We start from the raw sequence: 26,138 nt of genomic DNA on the forward strand, positions 1-26,138 counted from the left end.
GGCTGAAAAGGAGAAAGTGAAGGGGGGAAAGAGAGAGTGTAGTGCTGAGAGCCCAGAGGCAAAACGAAGGGTGCAGGCACTGCCGCTGAGAGGAGATCGAGAGACAGGGGGTGCACTTGACAACCAGCATGCAGAGATGGTAAGAAGTTTCCAGCAGCCTTTCGTTTTCATTCTAGCCTTTACTTTGGTTTGATTTGATTAATAAATTGTGCAGTAACACAAGCAGCCCTGCTTGCTATCGGTGTGTTTCAGCCTTCAAAGAAACAGGCAGCCAGGCAAGGCGAAGTAGGGAGATAGTAAATAAATAAATCAGCTTTGTGCTGCGTCGATTGGGGGAAAACAAATGTCTAAGAGGTTGTGCTAAACTTTAAGTGAGTTTGGGGGGTTCAAATGGGATGGCCACATGCTTTTTACCGCCTCCTTCCTTTCACTAAAAATGAGGAGCTAGTGCAAAAAAAAGTGTTTGCGGATGGATGGAGGGGGAGGGAGGGAGAGTGAAGGTGGAGTGGGGTTGAGTCGGACATACGGTGGTCTGATCTATTTTGGCCACCACCTTCTGCTCGGAAATGAGTACGGTTTGCACACAATGTAAAGGTAACCTTTGAGAGCGGGAAGGAGCTCTGTGTTCGCGTGTGAAACATCGCCTGCGGCAGGGAGACAGGGGTGTAAATCCACCTTCCCTCCGAAACTCTTTTTTTGTTGTGCATGTGCTTGCAGTTTGCACCTCTCCAATCAGGGATTGCTAACAGAACTTGCAGAGTTATGCTGATGCCCTAACTGTAAAGGGGAAGGGGGAGCCCCTCCAAAACCAACTTGGAACAAGGTTTTACTGCTTATTTCATGTGCTGTGTACATTCACGTCTCCTTTACAGTAGGGCTTTTGCAAAGCAGGGTTTGGGCTTTTAATTTAAAAATTAAAAGTCGAAATGGCCAAGGACCTCATTTGACTTAAGTCCGTTTGTCTTGGTTGTGATTTGAGGATAGGTTACACAGCTGAGAAAGACAAGCTCATTTAAGCCGTGACTACACTTGCAGACTGATAACTGTTCACGTTAACACATGGATCGACCTCAGCTGGTGATGAACGGTGATCATCCCATATTCAATGAAGTAGTATGTTTCCAGTCGCTGTTTGACTACTGCTCTGCTTTCAGTCAAATTTTGTCACCTCACTCCAGGGATGTTACAGAGCTGTCTGGTGTGCCTTGAATGTACACAAACATATGTACATGCACACACACAAGCGTGCATTTATATCTCTATCTACTTATGAACGTGTGTGTTTCGGCTTGCATATGTGTATGTATGTATGTATATGTGTATGCATGTACAGTACTCAAACTATAGATAGAGAATGTCTGTGTGAATGGAGTTTACGATGGAAGGTTTGTGTTTTTCCCTTCTCTCCCTAACATGACATGTCTTGTTCCAGTGATCAAAGCCACAATTGGAGTGTAGGAGATGCAACTGTCAAATGCAGACAACAAGGAAAAAAAAAAAAAAAAAGAAAAAGAAAGGAGGAGGGGGGGGATAAGCAGCATGTGCCCAGGACTGTGGTTACAGTAACACTGACAGAAATTAAAGTGGTTTTGAAAGCAGCATGCGATTTATGATGGTTCCCATTTACCCTAGAGTCAAGCTGTTGTAAAATTGATGCACAAAAGACATCATGTAGTAATCTGGTGTACCCAGGATTAAAGTGGCAATGAGTGTCTTTTTTGTGTCTCTGGCGGTTAAAATGGTTTGAAGCTATTTTTTAAGTATGAAATCAAAGCAGAATATTACTTATTTCTTTTCTTAATCTGTATGTTAGCTGTATATAGAAGTTGTTGAAACATTTTTTAGTGGAAGTGGGTTTATATTTCTCACTATATTCCATTTTCCCCTCTGTATTATAACCCATTTCCATAGACAAATTATAAAATGAGCAGCATTTTTGTCATAGTTTCAGAGTACAAATGTTCACAGTTTAATTACTGAGTTCATTTCAGACAGTAATATTTAATTAGTCTGATCAGCATATCTGCACAAGAATACCAAGTTCCTGCAGAAGTATGTGGAACTTTCCTTGCCCTTAAAAATGGCAGGATTTTTTAATCTGAAATTTAATGGGGCATATGTGCTCTCTGATACACTGTAGTTTCATTTTAAACTGTCTAGTATTAATAAGCCAACTAGCTCTATGTATGTTCTGCTTTAAAATCCTAAAGCACGTGAATTTTAAAACTTGCTAAATATTTCAAATGACTAATCTTTACCTGATCCATGTGGAGAGAAGCTTCAATGTAAATTATAAATTACTTGTTATGAGCAAAATTTGAAACTCCTTTTAAGACTTCAGATTGTGAAAATGTTTCTTAAGCACACATCTTGTACACATAATAGAAAAACCCTGCCTTGGTACACTGTTTTGTAAAAAATACAGCCGTGTGACATTTTAGGGGAAAAAACTTTTATGAGCAGATCTATACCTTTAATGGTGTTACATTTTTATTTTTGAGGCATTTGAGAAAGACAAGTATGCAATTGCAGTAAACAAAGTAAAGAAACAGACAAAAGCAGAGATGGCTATTGCTATATTAAAATGTAAATGTTACAGTTTGAATTTTCTAGTGAGTTTTTGAGTTCAGTGCTTTACATAACATTTTGTCCTAATCTTGCTTGCTGTCAGAGATGTTTCATGGTTGTGCAATTGCTGCAGTCAAGAATGCCAATTTGCATTCCAGGAGTGTCATTTGATTACTTTTATCTACACAGCTCGAAGACCAGCCCAGACCTCTCATTTCATCTTGCCATGTCACGAGTCAGTGCTGTGTCCTCTTTTCAAAAATCTGCCTGATTTAGACAAGAAAGAAAAGTACTTTCATGTTGCAGCCGCAGTCCCCTGCTAACTTGTCAGCAGCAGGATATGATTCACTTGGGCCCAGAAGAATGGTACAGAGATGAGGGTTAGGCGGTTCAATAAGCCTATGGACAGGTAGTGTGTGACATCCCAAGAGAGCTTAAGTTAATGAAGAACAGGTCTGCTTAGTTCTTCATACTATGACCTGGTGCTGTCCCCACAGTTTTCTCATTTGATCTTTCCCAGCAAATTGATCTTTTCTAGTACTTTTTTGCCTTCCAAGTTAGTCCTTGTGGGACTGAAATTAGCAGAGCAACTTAAGTTGGATAATACAGCTGTTCAGCAAAGAAGAAATTGGACACTAGCTCATAGAGGGGGGAGGGGAAAGTAAGCTATTCTTTCTGTTGTTACTGAGAATTCCTTTTATTTTTAATACTACGGTTTTATTTTTGAAAACTTCACAATTATCATATTACTTTGGAACTTTGCTTTCTCATTTAATAAAGTTTGTTCCGATGGTCCATTGCGCACTGCATTAAATGTGTATCATTTAAATAAAACAAACATGCTTGCAGCATAGACTGCAAGTTTGCTTTGGTGTTTGTCAGTTGAACTTGCTTGTTAGAAATGATTTGCTGGTCTGTAATGAGGCTTTTACAGTTGTTGTAAGACATTTTAAATATCAATTGCACATGCCAACTACATTATTTATAGCCTGCTAAATAACTGTAATTCTGTAGTATCCAATACTGAAATGCAGTGGAGATTAAACAATAAAAGCCATTACAAATGGTATGTGTAAATATTATGGTAGGTGAAAATACAGTCAGCAAATTACCACTGGCATTACTGGTTTTCTGGAAAACCAGCGTATGCCAACAAATTGATTTTAACTGACTTTCTGTACTTAAAATCTGGGATCTAAAGGGGGCTGTACTATTATCTGTCAGTTTCTTTACATGATTTTGCACTTGGTAATTGGAAGGTGAAATGGAGGTGTGTTTGCCTGTGTGTGTGTGTGTGTGTGTGTTTCAATGCATACATGTCTAGGTTGTCAAACAATGTAAGATTTCAAACCAGAATTTGGTAAATAAAGTGTAAGTTGGAAATGATTAAGAGGGTCTTTAGTATGCTGCACAAGAGTAAGGACTATTTAACTTTCTGTATTTCACAGCAGATGTTCTCACATATAATCCACATCCTTTCAAGTTGTAGAATTAAAAACACTGCTGAATGGAAACAAGAACACGTATTATGTAAGGGAAATACTGCTCTCACTTTCTCTCTCAGTATTGCTTTTGAAAATGGAAAGGAACTGTGAAGGATCATTGGTTAGTTAAGCTCCTCTGGAGAGCTAGAGGGAGCTTCTGGATTTTATTAGATATGCCATAGGTAAGAAAAAGGGGAAAAATATTCTGAATAAGGGAGAGCTGATTACTACCTTTTTTTTTTTTCAGAGCCAAAGATCTAGAAATTAGACTTTGAGGTGGCTTTATTCTGTGTTATGCATCTGTGTATGTCAGTAGGATTTGTGGCTGACTACAGATCTTGTGAATTTCAAACAAAGCAGAAATGACCAACAGCAAAGCAATTACATTAAAACAAGTCCAAGTAAAACATTGGATTTTGTACAAAAACCAAATTTATTTTTCTTTCGTCTCCGAGATGGGCGTTTCTGGCAGTGTCCCTTTCCCTTTTGCACTTTGGACACTGTCACTATAATGTGAAGTCTTTTCATCGCTGAATGCTATTTAATGAGAGTCCTGACTCTTAGTCTGCAGGTTTGCACAGAACTTTTTATTTAGTGATTTAATTTGATTTAATGTCTACTGTTAGTATGTGTTAGGAAAAAAATGTACATGTCTGGAGATACAAAAGGTTCCTCACAAAATACAAAACAAGTAGAGGTTATCTGCCATTTTGGAAATATGTATCACTTCCTAATGTAGCCAGGAATTTTTACTTAATTTAGAAGAATAGTATTTAACATGTAATAAAAGCATCTGTCTAAACCTTGTATTCTGTGTCAGTTTCATCCCACCTAAATTCTGACATTTCTTTTCTAAAAATGCATTGATCATAATTGCTGCTTAATATTCATATGGCAGCTTTTATAAGTATTACTTTGGACAAACTTATTTACCTTTTCAGTAAATTATATTATCTAGTGAGATAAAGTACCAGATTTGTCTCCTTTATTTCTCCTACAGTAGCTCTCATTACGTGCTGTGCTAGTAAAACCCTTTATTTGTTGATTATTAGAATTTTAGTACACTTAGGAGTTCTGCTGTAATTTAATGTGGTTGTTCAAAGAGGTTCTCTCATTTAGAATCTTCCCATAATACTCTCACCACATATTATAAATATGTATACTTTATACTCCAGATAGATATGTAAATATATTTTTTATTCCAGGTAAATCAAGGATTTTGAGAGAATTCTTTTCATCTGCAGCATCTATTTCAGTACTTTTCTCTTGAAATATTTTATGTAAAATAAACTCACACAAAATCAGGTAACAATCAGATTTGCTTCTGATTTGTTACTTTAGAGAGTTCTTTCTGTTTCTTTAATTTTTTTTAATGTTCTACTATGTAGGTAAATCACATTTTTGTAGAAAACTATAAAAACATGGAGAAGTTTTAAAACCACTGGGCATTGCAATTATTTTTTCATTATGAAAACCAGAATGTTCGTAATGCTGATTTGTAAGTCATGAGCCAAGTGAAATCAAAATGCCATAAGCTAACCACTGAAGTTTTTAAGTCACCATGGTCTGGTGCACTGTCTGGAAGTTCAGCTATGTTTTTGCACAGTATTGCAATTGGGTAGGTCTACCGTTCTGCTGCATATAAAACTGTAGAAGCTAGGCCTGTCAGAAAATCTTCAGCTATGGGAAGTTTTAAAGGGTATGCAAAGCATATTATTAACTGTTATCAGCTGTAAGAGAAACTGGGTGTATGTACAACACCCGTCATGCTGTCAGCTGGAATCACACTGAATTAGTGTTGCAACTTTATTATATTTGTCAAATATGTATTATTTTGGGACTTTTGATTTGTGCTCTTAGTCAGTGCTCTTTACTGTTGAATACAAATATGTAACAGCAAACAAAAAACATTTTTCCCTTTTTGTGACCTGACATTTGCCAAAGTGCCCCATGCTGAAATTTCTTTTCAGTATCTTTTTTTTTCTTCCAAAGCCAGACATGTACCCAGACACAAAAGCCTCTGTGTATAGCAAGCTGTTTTAAATATTGTGACTTGACGATGTGCTGTCCTTTCTCGGCTTGAGCCAAGGATCTCTGCTCAGTGTCTGTGGATTACCAAGTCCCTTCTTTATTGTACCTCTTGTCAGCTATTCCTATTCATTTAACCTTTCATTAGTGTCTGTGCAGCTTCACTGTCTGGAAAGGCAAGGAGAAACCTAAAGGCCTACTGTCACAGTTATTAGATTTCTCGGTTACATCCCAGCAACCATAAAGGAGTAAGAGTCAACACTATTGTCATGCATGCTGCTGTCCTGGGGTGCAACTCTTCTGTGCATGTCAAGGACATGTGCCACATGTTGATAATGCATCCCGGAGATAAATGCACAACATGGGGGTTGAACCAAGGCTGGCACTAATGAGCTTTGTAGGAGTTATTGCAAAGACAAACAGTTGTGAAGGAATTTCTCTTAAAACAGTAAAGAGATGGATTTGCACTAAGTGCTGCCAAGGCTTGCTTGCAAGGTACTTGTCAATCATGTTAGTTTCTTTAAGTGCCATTTACAAAAAAAAAAGTTTTCTGTGATTTAAAAATACATTGCTTTTCACTTTTTAAGCTGCCAGGCTAAAGTGTACTTGAAATTGCCCTCAGTAATAGACCTTGTGACTGTTGTTTCTACTTACTTGTTTTTGGATCAAAACCTGCAAATCTTTTCACTTTGCTTAGAAAAAAAGATTGCAAATACTAATTGCTCAACATTTTGAAATATTCCTCTTAGTAAAGCTCAAAATTTCACCCTTGATTTTGTAAAAGCATTGTCGTGGTCTTTTCTGAGGCATAAATTTGGCTGAGAATATCTAGGTGCATCTAAGTAGTTTATTCTACCTTTGCTGCCTAAAGAGCCAAAATTACTAACTGTGGCACAGCTTCCTCATTCTACTGAGGCATGCCCTCCGTTTAATCCAGTGCCATATTCACATGCATTTTGATTCTGACGTGTCTGGAGGCCCATCTTATCCTGTTAACCTAATCTAACTGAACTCTGAGCTCTCAAAAAATACATGCTTATTCCTGACTTCCCCAGAGCTGAACTTTTAGAATGCACTTTAGTTACATTTTTATCAGTAGCATTATAACAACATTATGTATAACTTCATATGACTTTCATAAGGAGGTTTTGGCCACAACAAAATTAAACCTGTAGACTTATAGTTCAGTTATAATTTTAATAATTCTTCTTTGTTCTGTGTAGAACATTTGGGTCTCAGATTGCTCCTGCTCACAGCAAGGTTGGAAGTGGGAGTAAAGCCACTGACAGCAGTGGAGTTAAAATTTTAGGAATCTGTTGAATAAAGTATGGTCACCTCCTTTTCACTTTTCATAGCATACTAAGAGGATTTTGAAGATTATAAATGTAGTGGGCTAAAGGAAAATTCTTTAAAACTTCCTTATTTCAGATAAGCATTTTAGATTATCATCATCTGAAAGTATGAGAGGTTACAGTATATAAATAGGAATTTTGTGCTTTCCAGTTCTTTGTATTTTTGATATTAAAGAAGTAAAGCCTGACTGCACCTTTTGCTTTAATTCCGAACATAGAATCCAAAGTTACCAGCAGTATAATAGCTGATTGTAGGAACAAGTGCATCCAAAGAAAAATGTGTTCAAGAGAAAATTCAGCAGAAATAGTCTTTTTATTTTTCTTGTTCAAACACTGGAAACATTTGTAATGCTGATACTTAATTCCACTTTCCTGAAATTAGAAGAGAAGCTTTTGTATTTTGTGATTTGAATTTGACAAATATTTAAATGAAAAAAAAAATCTTGAGACATGATCTGGAACAAATATGAAAGTGCCCTTAGTTTAAAAGATCCTTTCATTACTAGACTGATTTTAGCTTTGATGAATCTAAAACTTACTACATGGTTTCCAAATCAAAGATGAAAGGGCCAGTTAGGAATCAAATAAATTTTCCTGTTGAAATGTAGCATTTGACATTTAGAAGGATGTGCTCAGCATGATAAACCACTTCTCTTTACTGTAACTAGCCTGGTGACTTTTTTTGCAATAAAACTACTTTGAAATTGAATTGAGGTATAATAAATTTAACATAAATTAATTTGGAACCCCTGATTAGTGCCATTTTTGAACTAAGGGAAATATTTTCCTGAATGTGCTGTTTCACCCTTTATTGTTAAGGCATGTAAAATTTCATTGCTAAGTAATTACTTTTGTAGTTGTTTTGACAGACTCTTACTGGCCTAACTCCATTGACTTTGTTGTGGCAGTGTGCCAATTTTATTAAAGATGGGCTTTTTTATTCATCTCACTGTGCAGTTGCAGGTATATTACTAATACTAATCCAGTGGGCATACACCCCATCTGTATGTTTGAAAAGTTATTATTATGGACAGTAATTTATAGTCTGCAATACAGCTGAGCAGTGTTTTTATACTGTTCTGCCAATTATATGCTTCTAAAAGTCTACAGATAATACTTAGCTCTCCAGAATGAGATTCTGTACAGAATCCTAGAGAGCATTTTGGAAAGTGTTTTGCAGTTCTGATAGAGATGCAAAGAACTGGGGGGGGAAAACAGCAAATACTGTGTAAGTAAAAGTGCAAACTTTCAACTTTTGTGCTAGGCTATGACTATATTTCAGTTAGCAGCTGTATTTTGAGCCAGCTTTTGAAGATACGTTGTTTCTGATATCTCATGAAATGTGCCTGATCAAAATAAATGACACTACCAGCCAGTTGGATAAGTGATTGTGTAAGCAATGTGGAGAGGCTGAGTAATTTATGTTTTTCAGTACACAAACTGGCATTAAGATTTTCCTCTCACTTTGGTGGAAATATTAAAAAGCAATGTGTAAAATCATGTACATTATGTAACTAAAAGCTTCTAAGTGAATTTAAATCTCAGCTAATGTAATTCACATGGTAAGACAGAAAGAAAGTGAAGTAGGAACAGGAAGTAATATCAGATAAGTGATGTGTGATTTTCTATTAGTTTACTTAAACTATGCTTATTTATTAACTTTTGCTATTGGAAGGTATGTTACAAGCTTCTCTATTTCCTCTTATCTACACTACATGTAACTTGTACCATCAGTTTGTGGATCAATTTTTATTTTATTTACCAGCTGGTATACTTAAGGGATTTGTGATATCAGATGATTCTTCATAAGCAAGAATTTCTTCAATTCCTGAGCAGACACTTTTGCAATGAAGGGGTCAGTTTGACAGTAGCAGGGATGGGTGTGATCTACTGGTTCTTTGTGATTTGGCTTGGGGGTCAGAAAATGGGAAGAAACTACTCTCTGTCTCCTGTAGATTGATGGACAGCCTTTGTGAATACTCTAGTAGCAGTCTTTTAAAAATAAGAGGTGAATAAGGGGCTCTGTGATGCTGGTGCCAGCAGGGAAGGAGGTGGGTAGGACTGATAGTGTAAGGCTAGAAGAACCTGTCAGGCTTCTACCTCTAGTCACCCTAGCAGCAGGACAAGAGGCTTGTATCTTTCCAACTGTGCACAACTTTCCTGTTCTCACGTGTTACATGTATGTGGAATTTAATGGTACTTTTTCTGCTAAATGATATACAGGTGTGGGAGGTATGGTGGGATGAGCTTTGCATAATTTGTGAGTTCCATGCAGTATTTGGAAGCCTCTAGGCTCTACACAGGATTTGTGAGTCTGTTAGATAAAGCTGTGGAACACAGAGGCAGTTACTGTCTTCCCATTGTCAAACGTGGAGGGTCAAAAAAAAATCACTCTTCTCATGTAGCAGTTGCCACATTCACAAAGAGTCTAATTACAGTAGATCAAACAGTTGTAAGAGAAAAACTCTCTAAGTGGTGGAGTGAAGAGAGCTACTCTTGTCCTCACCTATAATGGAGTTAAGCCTCAAGGATGTGAAGGATAGAGCTATTCACCTTCAGACTCCAGTTTTATTCAAACAGTTTTTGGGATTGTTTTGTTCCTGTTGTGAAAAGTTTATAACAGAGGAACACAAATTTAGCTCATAACAAGCAAAATCATAAAATCATAGAATGGTTTGGGTTGGCGGGGACTCTGAAGTTGTCTAGTTCCAGACCCCCCATGCCCCCAACATGGGCAGGGACATCTCTCAGTAGACCAGATTGCTCAAAACCCCATCCAGCATGGCCTTGAACACTTTCAGGGGTAGGACATCCACAAATTGCCAAGCAGTGCCTCACCACTCTCACAGTAAGGAATTTCTCCTTAATACCTAATCTAAACCTATGCCCTTTCATTTAGAAGCCATTCCTCTCACATTTCTATGTGAAAAGTCTCTCTTAATCTTTCTTGTAAACTCTCTTCAGGTATTGGAAGGCCACAGTTAGGTCACCCCAAGGCTTTCTCTTCCCCAGGCTGATCCATCCTAATCGTACCATCCTAATCGTACCAGCCTTTCCTCATAGGAGAGCTACTCCATCCCCATAATGATGGGCCTTGGTGGCCTCCTCTTGACATGCTCCAGCAGGTCCATGTCTGTCCTGTGCTGTGGACCCCAGGGCTGGATGCAGTCCTGCAGGTGAGGTCTCACCAGAGCAGAGCAGAGCAGAGCAGAGGGGAAGGATCCCCTCCCTGTCCCTGCTGGCCGTGCTGCTTTGGCAGCAGTCTAGAATACAGCTGGTTTCTTGGAATGCAAGCACACATTGCCAGTTTATGTCCAGCTTTTCTTCCATGTAAGCCCCCCAAGTCAGTCTCCTCAAGGCTGCTCTCTTTCCTTAATTCCCCAGCTGTGTGGGCACCAGGTGCAGCACTTTGCTCTTGGTCTTGCTGAACCTCATGAGATTGGCGTGGACTTGTTCCTCGAGCTTGTCCAGGACCCCCTGGATGGCATCTTGGCCTTCAGGTGCATCAATCACACCACTCAGCTTGCTGTCATCTTCAAACTTGCTGATGATGCACTCGATTCCCCGGTGTGTGCCATTGATTGAAGTCACTGATTTAGTGAATGAAGATATTAAATAACCCTGGTCCCAGTACAGACTCTTGAGGGACACCACTTGTCACTGGGTGTCCATTGGAATGCTGAGCCATTGACCACTACTCTCTGAATGTAATCATCCACCTTATTCACCTTATCCACTTTATCCACCAAATGGTCAATCCACCAAATCCATATCTCTTCAATTTAGAGAAAAGGATTCTGTGGGAAATAGTGTCAGAGGCCTTATTACGTCCATAGCCCTTCCCCTGTGCAATGTTGCAGTCATTAATCATAGAAGGCCACTGGGTTGGTCAGGTGAGATTTTCTCTTGATGGAGTAGTGCAGATTGTCTTGAAAATCACCTCCCTGAGCTCCGTGCTCCTTAGCAGAGCTTCTGGGAAGTATCTGTTCCATGAACTTCCCAAGCAGAGAGGGAAGATGACAGGTCAGGCATTGCCAGGGTCCTCCTTTCTGGACTTTTAAACATGAGTTCAATGTTTCCCCCTTTCCAGTCACCTGAGACTTCCTCTGACTGCCATGACTTTTCAAATATGAAGAGTGGCTTTCCAACTACATCAGTCGATTTCCTCATCACTATGAGATACTTCTCATCAGGTCCTATAGAATTATGCATGATTATGTTCCTCAGGTGGTCACAAACCTGATCTCTTACAGTGGGAAGATCTTTGCTCCCACAGTCCCTGTTGTGAGATCCATCCCCTCAAAAAGTGAAAGAAGAGAGGTTGCCAGTGAAGACTGAGGCAAAACCTTGTTGAGCACCTCAGCCTTCTCCTCATACATTGCTAGCAGTTTTCCAGCTTGCTTGTGAGAATGGGTGTACTTTCTCTGACCTTCCCATTCTGGTCAACCTACCTGTAGTAGCCTTTGTGATTCTTTGTATGCCTTGCCAAGGAGAACTGCACTTTTGCCTTGGTCTTCTTCACCCTGTCTCTACACAACTGGGAGGCACCCCATGCTCTTCCCAGGAAGAAGACCTGTCCCTGCTTCACTGCCACTGCATTTCCTTCCTGCCCTTTTGTTTGACCAAGCTTTCCCTATTCTGCCATATCATCTCTTGCCTTCTTTGCCTGAATTCTTGTTCCTGAGGATCACTAGGTCTTATGCTCTATGAAAGACTTTATCAAAGATCTGACAGCTCTGCTTCCTTGTCCTTGAGGGCAGCTTGCTAGAGGGTCCAGTAATGAGATTCATTTGACCAAGTTTCAGGAATGGCATCTTGGTCACAACTTTCTAGCACCATGGTGGCTTCCAGCTCCTGTTTGCTGCCCATAATGCAGGTATTGGTGTGGAGGCACTTCAGATGGATTGTTGGCCTTCTAGAGGAGCTCCCCTAAATTTCTTTGAGGTATTTCCCTGGTGTCTCCCTGTTGCTTGTCACTGCCTTAGAAATTCCTGTCTCATCTCCTTAAGACTCCAAGTTTCCAGTATTCCAGTTTCCAATATTCCAGTGTGGCTAGCACATTAGACTCATGGACAGAGGGCCCTTGCTGATACTAAATATGTATGTTTCTTTGTTTTACATATTGAAAGAATGACTTTGATTTGATGTTTGAATTTAATGCAAATTTATTCCAAAAATCAGTTTAATACTTTGTTATAAACTGACCAGTGGTCAGTAAAGAAAGATGAGCTGCAGATGGAGTGGAAAGAAAAACTTGCAGAAATTCTGCTGCAACTTTCCTCTTTTTGTGTGTGTATGTATGTATCTATACAATACATTATGGTAATTGCATACACAGTGTTTCCTTATAAATGTATTATGTATATAAACAAAAAATACATGCTTATACTCATATAGATTGTATGCACACAGTGCATACATACATGCATTCAGATACTTCCCCCCACATCTGGGGTTCTGCATCCAGTTCTGGGATCCTCAGTGCAAGACAGACATGGAGCAGCTGGAGCAGGTCCAGTGGAGGGTGGCAAAGAAAAAGAAAAGAAAACTGGAGCATCTGTTTATCAGGAAATGCTGAGGGAGCTGGGCCTGTTCAGCCTCGAGGAGGGACATCTGTGTGGGGACCTCATCGATGCATACAAGTGTCTGAAGGGAGAGTGTCAAAATTATGGATTCAGGCTCTGCTTGGTGCTGACTTGGAGTAGGACAAGGGGGAATAAACAGAAACTGAAGCACAGGAGGTTCTATGTGAACATGAGGAAAAAATTCTTTACTGTGCAGTGACTGAGTACTGGCACAGATTGCCCATAAATGTTACGGAGTCTCCCTACTGGAGATACTCCAGGACCATCAGGATGCAAATCTGTGCCATGGGCTCTGAGATGATCATGCCTGAGCAGGCAGGTTAGAGCACATGACCTTTTTGATGGTCGGTTCTAATCCTACCAATCAATTTTGTGATTTTGATTCAAATATACATACATATTCATATATATACACATATATACATATACATATATACACATATACATATATATACATATACACACACACACTTTTTTATATATATATATATATATATATAAACGGCATAATGTTTTTTCTGTACTGGAATTTTTGCTACCAGAAAAGCTTTTTGGCTAGTTCTTGAGAAAAAGTGAGATATACATAAATTCTAAAAATTGTCTGTGAAAATAACTGCACTGTTGAAAGGGAAACCAACTATCCCTTTAATCTTAGGAGTAAATTCTAGCAAACATTGGTTTCTGTTCGGAGTTTTGCATTTCTTATTCTATTTTCCTTATTCTCCTGTTTCCTTATCTGTTCTGTATATTGTAAACCCTCTTTCTCAACTTTATTACTGAGGTTTTTTGAGATATAGAGTAATCTTACTCTGTGTTTAGAATATGTTACCCTAGTCATTACTTAAACCAAAGCCAGTATTGTGATCCTGTGTCTTATAGTAGTATATAATATAGCATACAAGATTTTTTTATTTCTATATATATAAAATGATTATATATATAGATATATATATATGAAATGATTATATATATATGAAATTATATATATATTTATAAAATGATTATTACAGTAATGAAAATGAGACCTGCTAACGACCAAGCTTCTGAAATCTTTCTAATTCTGTGAAGGGCCAGCTCTTATGGATGTTTTGTCTTGAAAGCACTGTTGAATGGGATTGGTAAAAGAATGCTTGTAGATTTTTGCCAATTTCAGGATCTCCTCTTCTTTAAGAAATCTGATGATTTCCATTTACGATGGCAATATTTTACAGAAAGGATAACATTACGACTTTTTTAATTATAAAAGAAGAATAATCAAAACTGGTCTGGCATTACACTGGCTTGCAAAAGAGGATCTTCATTCCTTTTATCCTGGGTTATATTACTGTTATAAAAGTACATTGTAATACACTGTGATTATATTGTCATGGGAACATTTTTGTATGCTGTATCTTTGGTTAGTTTTTGTTATGTTATAGAAAGTATCTTTGCATTTTCTGTGAAAAAGCTTCAAGACTGTGAAAATGTTAGGAACTTACTGTTCCTATTAAAACAGTCTTGGGAAAATTAATATTTAAAACTGAGGCTACACATAAAATAATGGGAAATATCAGGTGTTGACAAGATGTAGTGCCACAGTGGGAAAAAGCGTAGAGGTTAATAAGTTATGTGAAGGATAATGGAAGCTCAGCTGAAATTACACCATGCTTCTTAACTGAAAACTTCTTTTACTACTTCATGTAATTGCACTATTGCCAGTCATGGGATAGATATGCAAAGGGAGACAGTTGTTATTGAGACAGGTGTTATTGAAATTGATTTCAGGCGAGGTTGGTGACTTTGAGGTATTAGATAATTTCAGTGGAAGTACTACTGAGTGTTCTGTTGGATGGTTTGTGCTATACTCATTGTTGGCCCTTAGTACTTAAAAATCTCTCTTATTAAGCTTATTGGAATTTCATCCAAAAATTTCAAGAATATCTGTTGCAAACTTGAATTACAGACCTAAGCCAGGTATCATTGTAGGACATTACTCATAAAGAAAATGGTGTTTATTGTGATGGTTCAGGAGTGAGCAAACTTAATCTGCAGTTTATTTTCATAGAGTGAACTGATGGAACAGATCCCCCCTCAGCAAGGCAGTTGGTACCAGATCTCACATTGACTTGGAAAAGTCATTTGTACTATCGTTATTTTATGGGGTTTACCTCATGTTCAGTACTGGTTAGTCTAGGTGACGTCTGCCACAACCCTGATTGTATCCTGGTCACCTGATGGTCCCTTCTTTTTGTAATTGTTTCCTAGTAGTTCATGGGTGTTTTGCCTTTGGTTTTCATGAGTTTAGTGTCCATTCATAATTATGAGAGCTGGAAAATAGTAGGGCCATGGTATTAGCTCTGTGTTCTGAAGGGATCACGGTAGGTTGAATCATGGTATATTGTTTTCAAGAGGCTTTTTTAATGTCATGCTAAAGACAGTCACTCTGTGAATAGCATCTGAGTCACCATGCTAATTATCCAAAACCTCATAGAACTGAGGAAAAAACATTATTTGGAGGAGAAGTCCAGTAATCCTTCTAGTGTGGCAACTTGTAAGAACTGAAATAGGGGAGCAATTTTATTCTAAGTGATAGTTGCAGAGTTAAAACCCCCTCAACTGAATGCATACTATTAAATGTATGGTCTGCATAATACTATCATCTGTAGCAGATGTTGATTGTGAAGAAAGAAAATGTGGATAAGAATGTAATTTTGTAGTGTACTGCAATATTTGAAAAATACAAGTCTCTCTTAAATAGACCAAAATCTATGAATGAACTTTATAATCACAGAATACTGGGTGGTAAGGAACCTCACAGATCATCTGGTCCAGGCTTTCTTAGCAAAAACTGCCTGGTTTATTAGTGCAATGCTTTATATTATTATCTGTTTCTCTGAGGTGCACTGTAGCTCTGGAGTGCACTGAATTGTAGTATCTTTGTATTTATTCATACTAGCATTATGCTGTTGCTTACTTCTGGCGCTTGAAATGCACCAGCGCCTTTTGAATGCAGGATCAATGCCCCAAAGTATGCAAGATAGTCTTTCTACCTCTTGAGATGAAGCTAGCTTTTGAAAACTGTTGTTTTATTTGTAAGACTAAGAAGTAGAGGTCTATTTGCTGAGGCAGACACAATTTAGAGAAGGCTAACACAGGCTGATACTTTTGGGTGTACCCACATGCTGCCAACTTTGCTTCTCACTTCCCCAAAATTGGGTTATTTTACTTCTTGTGATATTGATGAACTGAACTAGTGCTGAATGTGGCCCATCCAGATACTGTGCAGGTTGTTAAGTAAACTGTTTCTTGGATGATGAAAGTACTAATTTTAACTGAGGAAGACTTGTATGGTTTAATCTTAAGTGCTGTGTTAGCCCTATTACCACAATTGTAGTCAACAAACAAACATTTAATCCTTTCAGCTTCAGAAGGAATAAGCAACTGATACTGTGTGCTCTTCCTATCTTTGAAAAATTTATTTCTTTCTTCATATGAACATAATGTGTGACATCACAGGCACACTCTTTCCAAGTATTTGGCAAGGGCTCCAGGTTTTTTGTTAAGTATCCGAAGCAGGGAAAAGAGAGTTATTGTCAGATTTTGTTTAGATAGAGCATGGTATATGCTGACAAAAGAAATATTTCTGCCAACAGTGCTGCATCAGCTCTCTAAGTAATGTTAATCTAAGAGGATGGAGGTAGCATTTTAGTGTGCTTTTTTGCTCAAAGTTTGTCTGAGGGTGTGAAATTAAAGATATTATGCTCTTATGTTCTATAAGATAGTTACCAACATTGATTATCTGGTTTGTGTATTGAGAATATGTAATCTGTTTTATAAACATAGGAAAACACTAAAAAATTGCTGTGTGTTATGAAATACTAGCTTAATTTCAGTCTGGAAATGCCTGTCAATTACTTTTGTTTAGCTTAAGGTGTACTTTCCAAGCTATCTGCATCACAAATTAATGGACTTTGAACTTCTTTTAAAGACACGGATTCAGTGTTTCCTGTTAGAAAAACTGTAATCATGGCCATCCTGTTCAAAAAATGACCTTTAAAGTACTTGTTTGTAGGGAACATGGCAGAGCAAGAAGACCCTTTCAAACATCTGAGGAAGCTTATTTAAACTAGCTGAAGTCTAATACTTTCTGTAGAATTAAACAAGACATCCATAAGGTTAATTCATATGGACATTGCCATTATATCTCATTTGGTGTCTTGTTGGTTGCTTAAACGAAAACATTTAGAAACTAGATACCTAATTGAACTTCTCAGAGCTCACTTATTCTGAAGTTAGTGCTAAAGGCCCTTCCAAACTGCTGCTTGAAAGCATGTTGATGATACGTCTTTGACAGTAATGTTCATTTCTCTTTTCTTTTTTTTTTTCTTTTCTAATGCCAAGATAAGTACTACTTGTATAATCCTTGCCTAATTTATTTTAGAATTGATAGAATTTGGTGTTTCATCCCAGATTTAAGATCCCATGCCCACAGTCATTAAAGAAATCTTCTTTGATTTATATAAATGTTTTGTCATAATGCAGTCTTTAGGGAAGAATTATACCCTTTCACTGAAAGAAAAGAAACCATTCAAAGGATTGAGTTTCTTTTTCTTAATTTGTAATATAGCCTATTTTGGTGCTTCAGGGCAATATTTTTTTTTCTCTCCAGCTTATGAAGGGTGTTTCAGCTGAATATGCTCATACCTTTAAAAATCATTTGGTGTGAGAACTTTTTAAGTTACAGGGTGGTTTATTTTTTTTTTCTATAATACACTATACCCTGCCTTTGAGCTTTCAATTTAAGTCTTCTGTCATATACTGCCAAAAACTTTGTTCAGAGCTCTGTCTGTGTTGAAACATGTATGCCTGTCCCAGTGTCATAACTAATTATATACCTTGTATGCTTACTTCTAGTAATTGGAAAGTAGACCTACCGCAGGATAAGTTTTAGTATTAGATTGTATCTTGGGGACATGTTGCAGAAATCAAGTTTCCACCAAGCAGCAACTTGAATTTGTAAACAGATATGACTATTTAAAGTGCATCAGCTCATGGTTGTTTCTTGAAATCTGTGTGTGTTTGTTTTAAACCTGGGGAGAAGGTGTTTTTGAACTGTACCTCTGCATGTGTAGTAATTATTAACTACTTCTTTTAATCACAGTATTCTGAAGTGTCTGTCTCCGCTTCAGATGAAGGCCAATGTTGCCATGCTGTCTTTCTGCAGATTTTGTTTGGTGGTTCTGAACTTGCAGAAAATGTGTCTGTACATAGTGCTTGGCTAAGTTCTGTTGGCCTGAAGTGCTGTTTACAGTTCCTTACGTTAAGAAAAGGAAAAAAAAAAAGAAAAGGACTGGCTTTTTTATCAGTAAGAAAGCATGGAAGTTAGAGAAAAAAGCAGCATTTCTTCCATCTTTTCTTTTGCAGAATCCTTGGTTTGTGTTTTGTGTGTATGTATACAAATATGTGTCTTTGTGTATCTATAAATTTTCCTAGGTACATGCAGAAGGAAAGAAGGAGTCTTGCAGTTATGTGAAGGGGTTTTTTTGTGCTTAGAGCCAGGCTAGCAAACAATGATTTATACACACCAACATGTATAAAATATGTTCTCCTTGTCCATGCCTGCTGAATAAAGACTTTGTCAGTCTTAAGTCTCAGAGCTTCACATGTAGTTGCAATTAAAGTCTTAGGACTGAGCATTTAATACTAACAATAGATTATAGTATTGTCAGGTTTTGTTCTGATTGTGGTCTTTGTTAAATTATGAGACCTCATTTTTATGGGAGTTCCATGGCTATTTGCTGTTGTGCATTAAAAACTGTTTAATAGAGAATGTATCAGTGTTTTAGTAAAACTACAGCACTAGTGCTTGGATTTCTCAAACATGCATATTTAATTTTTTGACATGATACCGTATATCTGCGTATATTTATTATAATCATGATTGCTTTATGGGGAAATTTCTTTTTTTTAATATGGAAATGATTGGTTGTCTCTTATTATGTGAAATTTAAGTTTAGTTTTTTTTCCAATTAAAAGTTTCTTAGATAATGTACTGGTTATGTAACCTTCTGTCTGTTAGTTCTGTGGCAAGAGTGCAGCATGATTTTTGTCAAATAAGGTTGTTACTTTTTGGCATCTTTGAAATTAATGTGAATTAAATCACTTCCTTTAAAAGTTTTTGACAACAAAATGTTTTGTGTGCTTTTAAACATTTCCAATGTCTTGTCAGACAGTTTTATCTTTCACTTTTCTCTCCACAGCTGGCATTTTTTAGAAGGGCTCAGGGAAGGAGAAGACTGGGTCAGTCTGACCAGGGAAAGTATAATGCTGTCCCGCATTCCAGTTTTATATGTGTCACAACTGAGTTAATATTACTTGGTAAGAAAGATTAGTGCACTGCAAGTAAGATCTTTTGTTGATTTTTAAACTTCAGTTTTCTTTTTCAAATAAATGCAAAAATTTAGTGTCCAAATTTCTGCATAAAAAGAAAGATTATTTGCCAGCACAAAAAAGCATACTTTATATACAGAATTTTGGTGGGTTTTTTTTTTTTTTTTTAATATTTCTCATGTTTGAACTTCAATAAATTTATTATCTTTCTTTTTGTTCTTACAACTCTCTGCTCACATGTGGATTTGAAAAACTTGATTTTGAAAATTAGGCCAGCTATTCTGCTGATATGAAAATTGGAGGTAGAATTGTCTGAGAAACAAGTACACCTTACTCAGCCACTGAAGGATATAGGAGCCTGGGTATTTTTCTATGTCCCAGTTCAGGGACTCCATCTTCTGTATCTGTCATTCATTCTTCTCTCCATTGGCATGTCCTCCTTCCCTTTGCTTGCTGTAAAGGAAGAAGACAGTTTTGTTCTTACCTTTGAGTCACTTTGAATGTGATTGCTCTAGTTTTCTTTCAGACAGGCAAGGTATTTATAATCTTCTCCCTAAACTTGTGATTTTTAAGTCTGTCTTTCCTCTACAATTTTTATCTCAAGGTTTCCAGAGCATGAGCAGTGAGGAAGTGACATGGGAGTTTTCACTTCTGGTCACAGAAATCTTGTCGATGAAGACAAAACTATGAGTAGTAGTGGTTACAGAGGGCCATGGAGCTCTTGGTCTGAAAGGTCAAATACATTCTACATTGCTTCCATTCATTCAATGTTTGAGAGGCCTGTCATGCCATAAGGACTAAAATTCAAAGTACAAGTTCCAGATTGCTTAAAAATGAATGACCCATGCCTGAAAGTGATTCCTGCTTGCCCACTTGTAAAACGAGAATTTTAGAAGGCCTGAAAAATAATATATTTAATATTAATATATTAATAATAATATATTTCAAGGTTTCTATGTAGAAAATCAGAAGGAAAGAATGAAGCATCTAGTAGCAGTATTGGCAGAGTAAATGTCATTTGACAATAACAGAAACCTATCAGTAAATTAGCTGGTAGTTGACAGGAATGTAAAACCATTAAACTCTCTAAAACAAGTAGAGAAATGCTGCCGGGAAAAAACTTGCTTTTGTTCCATGTAAATAACATGTGGCAAGAGAAGAATTTTTTGCCTGTGGTTGGTGTTGTCTGTTAGATGTAGTTGAACATGAATACCAGAAGTATTTTGTCACTGTTCATGTGGCAGATCATTATCACTGTTAAATTATTTTAATATTTAAATTATAAATCCAAAGAGTTGACAATATCCATTATTGCAAAAATAAAATTTTTCATTTCTTTTTGCTACTTCAAATTAGTAGATGTGCAGCAATTGCCATTTCTGCTACTGTGCCTCTTTTTACAGGAGAATAAAGCAAGGTTCTTTATGGAAAGGAGAACTCAGTTTAATTTGCACAAATTTGGTTTGATTTTCAGTTAAGTGTTGAATGTCAAAATAGATTCACATAGAAGAACTGGGATTGGCTTTTGAATTGTGACCGTATTCCTTGACTTAGTTCTGGAGTTCAGAGCCTAGAAGAACCAAAGGAACTCTTGCACTGGTCTTATGAATATGGCACAAACTTCCTAGAAGTTAGTCAGTCTGCTGCTGGTTTCTCTCTGTTATCCTTTGTCTCAGATTTAAGTTTCTGAACATATTTTAATATACACAGAGGAAACTTCTATGTGTCAGCATTTGTTTTGAAACATTTTAACTTGCAGTGCTTTACATTTTTACTCCTCTCAGTGATGCAATTTTTAAAGCAAGTTTATTCGCTTTTTAAATGTTTTATAACACATACAAAAAAAAGTAGAGAAATATTGAAACGTTCTGATGTCTTACTTTTTATTGTGTATTTACCTTGTATAAATATGAGGGCATATAATATATTCTTCTAATGCACATGAAAAAAGCCTGGATGGAAAGATTCAAAGACCTGTGTGTATGGCAGTGCTGTTGTGTTTTGCTAGTGCACAATGTATTATTGAGTTATACCTCTTGAGAAGAGAACATTTTTAAGCTCCACAAAAAGCTGAATGACTTTTGTTGTGCAGAGATCTCTAAAACCAAAATCCCATCAAACTAGACCCCCAGCATCTGGTTTTCATCTGTTCTGATTGTATCAAGAGGAAACAATCCCATGTAGATGAAGAGTTGTATTCACCATGAGTTAGGTCCCTAGTGTGATTGCAAGGGTTGAAAAAGCCACTATCCAGAACTTGTCCAACACAGTAACTGAATGTATTTTTTTGTTTTGTTTTGTTTTCTGGTTTCAAAGCAATATTGCCTTCATTTTTCAAGGGCTTTGTTGAAGCTAAAAGAGTTTATTTTTGTCCAGAATCATGCACAGGGAGGTTATTCTTTGCATTATTCCATGAATATCAGTATCATATCAGTAATCTCTCAAGAGGTGAGGGTGGGTCTGATCCTCTCCCTTAATACTTGCTCCCCTTTCCCATTCCCAAAAATGCCTGCCAGACATATGATACACTAGTAAAAATTCAGTTGTGAGAAGACTCAGAAGAATGATTGGTGCTGTGTGAACTGCAAAGTAGGGATTCCAGAAACATGATAGATGGTGAAATGAAGCCCTTCCCCTGTGCAAAATGAAGTCCGTGGCTAATTTGGAGATAACAAAACATCTGGTTCCATGAGAGATCAGACTTACTCTGAAGATCTGCAGAGGACTACAATATGTCTTGTTCATATTTAGTATTTTGGAGTGCCTGAACTCCAGCTGCATCCCCTCTGATAAATGATCTGTGAGAGAGGGATGAGCAAACTTCAGGTGTCAATAAGCAAAAGGCAGCATGAAGAAACCAAATTAGTGACATGGAAAATCTAATGGATTTATTTTAAATGAAAAAGTGCTTTCCTGAAGCCTTGATATTTATATCATTGGGAAATGAACTATAGTAAATTCAACAGGTGCAGGCAGGAGCAAATGTCTTCGCTGGTTTGAGTAGAAGAATAGAATTAAAGTCAGAGTAAATTAAAATAAAAAAAAGTCAAACAACTAAATTGTCCCTAAATCAATATAAAATACTCCAAAGGAGAGCTCTGTGGCAGATTTTGTGTCAGTGCATTGATATGAACACAAATTTCTCTCTAAAACTTCAACAGAGATTGATACTGGTCCTTAGAACTTTGCCAAGCCATACCAGATATGTTGCTTCTTAGATCCTGTATAGTCTTCTTGTGCTTTATGAATCTCTGTTTTCAGTAATGCCTGCTCTGGACATATCTGCTTTTTCTCAGAAGATGTCAAGCAGATGAGTATTACTTTTTGAATTGTATCCCATGTGAAGAAGGTAACATACGGACTTAGAGGATGCAGCTAGCTTCCCAGTTGGCCTAATTGATGTTCCAAGAATGTAGACTTTTACTAGCCATGACTGTGGTTTCTGTACAAATGTTTCCTTCACCTGACAGAGCCTCAGTTGAGTAGCATTTCTGTGCTCCTGTGCCCCTCAGCATGTTCAAGTGCTTGTTCTGAACTCTTAATTAACATAGGTGTTTTATTTGAAGTGTAATTTTTCTTCATTTTCCTAACTAAACTTTGAACCAAGTCATCTTTATGTTTTTTAATGAATAGTAAATGCATGTATGCCAAAACGGAAGAGGAGAAAAAAAGGAGGTTATCTGCAGAATATCTGTACAAAGCAAGCTGAAATTCTTCCCAACATTCCAAACATTATCTGAAAACTGCTTTCAGTTAGGTTAAAATCCTTGGAAAAATTGTTTTTGCATAGTAAACCTCACTTTTGTTATGAAGATGGTAGTGAGGTTACCGAAACATACTCAAGTGTAACATAAAATACCCCTGCAGTGTGGAACTGGAAGTCCAGATTTCAAGTTACTATGAAACTTCCATTCATACTAATCCTATTTCACTAATTGAAAGACTTTTCCATTGCTTGTTAAAAGTAGAAATTATTGCCAATGATGACTGTGCAGGATATGAGAAGTGCTTAGCCAAAACAGTGCAACCTAGATAGATGGGTTCTGTGAATTGTTTAGGAAGGACTTATTTGCCCAATTGCAAAATGATGCCTCACACTTCCCTTGCCTTTTGTTCAGTCCGTGAGATGATTATTACATTTGTTGATTTGATGAGTTAGCATTGGTTAAGGGCCAAACTCCCACCCAGCTGCCTAATTATTTCTTCGTTCCTCACTTTCCAGCTCCCCACAAGAAGTGCAGGAGGATGGATAATGGGAGGTTTTATCGTCAGTCCATAGCAGGTCTCTTCTGCTGTTCCTTCTTCCTCACAGTTTTCCCTTGTCCTGGCATGGATGCTTTCATGTGCTGCAGACCTCCAGGAAAAATCGTCTCAATCTGGCATTCCCATGGGCCACAGTTCCTTCAAGGATTATCCACCTGTTCTGGTCTGGGGCCCTCCACAGACCCTGGTGTTTTCATCTGTTCCAGCACAGTCCCCTTGAGCTGCAGGGCAATCTGGTCCCTAGGGCACCCCTGCTATCTCCTTCTCTGACTTGGGAGTTTGCTCTGCTTTTTCCTGGTCTTTTTTTCCTTCCCACTCTACTGTGTTTTGCCCTGTCTGAAGTGTATTTTCCCTGAGGCACCACTGTCTTGGCTGAGGGGCTCTGTTGTGTTCTGTGGTGGGTCCATTGGACAGGGCAGCCCTTGACCTCTTCCTCACAGAGCCAGCCCTGCCACCTGTCCATTGCCAACACTTCCACAGTTACATCAGCACAACTGAGTAAGGCAATATGACAGCTGAGCAAGGCAATATGAGATAAAGTTTTAAACATGTTTTACTTTTGCATTATGCTTACTTTTAAGATAGAAGATTTAAGAACTATTACAGTTTTGTGGTGGTGTATAAAGAGTTGGGGATTTTTTTGCTTAACTCCTAAGTAATCCCTTCACTTTTGTGATTTACAGATTGTCTGCCCACACCAAGAAACTCTAAATTTTTCCCCAGAAATTGTGTATGTCTTTGTTTTTTTAAACATTTTGATATTGGAATATGTGTGCGGCCAGGAATGTGTGTAAGCAACAAGATTTGTGGAGGTATGATTTTCCTCACTTGGGACTTGGTTCACTTAGGACTTACATGTCCTCACTTAGGACTTGGTTCAGTCAATCCAGCTCCAGGTGTAAGCATACACAGTCCCATTCTTACCCAGCAGAAGAGTTTTCTGATTAGAAGCAAAAGAACTGTTTGGTGTAACTGAGATTACTTTAACTGCTGCAGTGAACATAGGCTAAGTGAAGAAAAACTCCATGCTTAGTATCCAGTACTCCAGATTATACAAAAAAAAAATGTGGTTCCTTTCTATCTTACAAAATGTGGGAGTCTACCCCATTAGGGCTGCATAGTATCTGGGGCCTTAAGGTCTTGTTACCATGGTTCTAATTTAACATTAGACAATACGAAGCAAACACAGTCATAAGACAGACTTTTAAAATTTTTATTCTAGTTGAGTTATGTATTTTTTTCTCTGATAGTTGTTAACTAATAGAAGACTCTGTTCTTTTACATTGTTTGGCTTGCTGTTTGGCAATGTTTTACTGTATTTTCTTGAAAGGCAGAGTTTCCTCTGAAAGGCGCATTTTTGGCTGTCTGCAGTCGTTTCCCAATGAGGTCCCCTTATGTGGAAGATTATGTGGCAAGATCAGTAGTGATGCAACTTTGTCTTCTTGCCATACATCTTTCCAAATGATTAGTTCTGTGGTTGTCTGGGTAATATTGTTAAACTATGCCTAAATACGGAAAGAGGGAACCCTGCTGAAGATCTACTAATTTGCTGCTTATCAAGGCTAGTCCACCATGACTTTCAATAGTGTTGACTGGCAATGTTTCTTTGTCATAAATTTGCTGATATCTCACTCAAAAAGAGGTAATGACAAAACTTTTGGAACCTCTTTGTGTCGGCCATTTTGGAAGTGCCACCATGAGATCTTTTATCGAGATTTAATTAAAGTGTTCAGTTTTGAAACCTGCTTCATTTTTAACAAAACAAGCACTGGGAATTGTTTGAAGTTAGGCCATTTGTAAGTGCAATTATCTCTAATTAACTATATTCTGTTTCCTATACATTTGTAATAAAATTTCTGGAATGTGTTTTTTGGAAGAGGGAGTTGACACTTGGTTTTCTCTTCCAGATTTAGATTGTCTGAGAGATTGTGACCCAGATAAATGAAGCAATAAGGAAGCAGGCAATATGTGCTATTTTTGTAAATTCGTAATTGAGGCACGATTATAAAATTAATAACTTGCAGTACTTAAATTTTTATTTTTAAAACATTCAGCAAACAAATAGATAACTATTTTTGAAAAGACCATATGGATTTATTTTATGAGTGTATTTTGAAGTTTGTAGTGACTTTTATTTTTTAAAATTTTTAAAAATTTATTTTCTCTCTCTTTTCATTATGGAATATATGGAGGAATTTCTGTGACATGTTAATTTCACTTGAGTTTAACAGGAATTGGCCCCCGCTGTAAGTTTTCTTTATCCTGCCCCAGAGTGCCTGAACATAGAGTCCTTCTACCAAAAGCAGAGGTTGTGTGTGTGTCTGAAGTCTTGGGCTGAGCAATCTTGACTGTACAGAACAAATTCAAGGAAGGTTTCTTGATATTTTGCCTATGGATTACTCCTGCCTCTGTGAAATTATGGCAAAACACTAGTTTAGTACTATGTTGTACTGGTCTCCTAATGCCACGGCTTCATTGACCCAGGCAGA

General features: G+C 37.4%; 1 protein-coding gene across 1 annotated transcript in view; it reads left to right on the plus strand.

Moving 5' to 3' along the window:
- The first annotated feature begins 20 nt into the window (after positions 1-20).
- The window catches only part of BNC2 (basonuclin 2), a 324,291-nt gene continuing 298,173 nt past the window's right edge, over positions 21-26,138 (plus strand). The window contains exon 1 of the mRNA XM_018918354.3: positions 21-139. Within this exon, the coding sequence (XP_018773899.1) occupies positions 137-139 (3 nt within the window). The 5' untranslated portion in view covers positions 21-136. The remainder of the gene's footprint in view (positions 140-26,138) is intronic.

Source organism: Serinus canaria, chromosome Z, assembly GCF_022539315.1.
Source record: "Serinus canaria isolate serCan28SL12 chromosome Z, serCan2020, whole genome shotgun sequence".
Taxonomy (NCBI): domain Eukaryota; kingdom Metazoa; phylum Chordata; class Aves; order Passeriformes; family Fringillidae; genus Serinus; species Serinus canaria.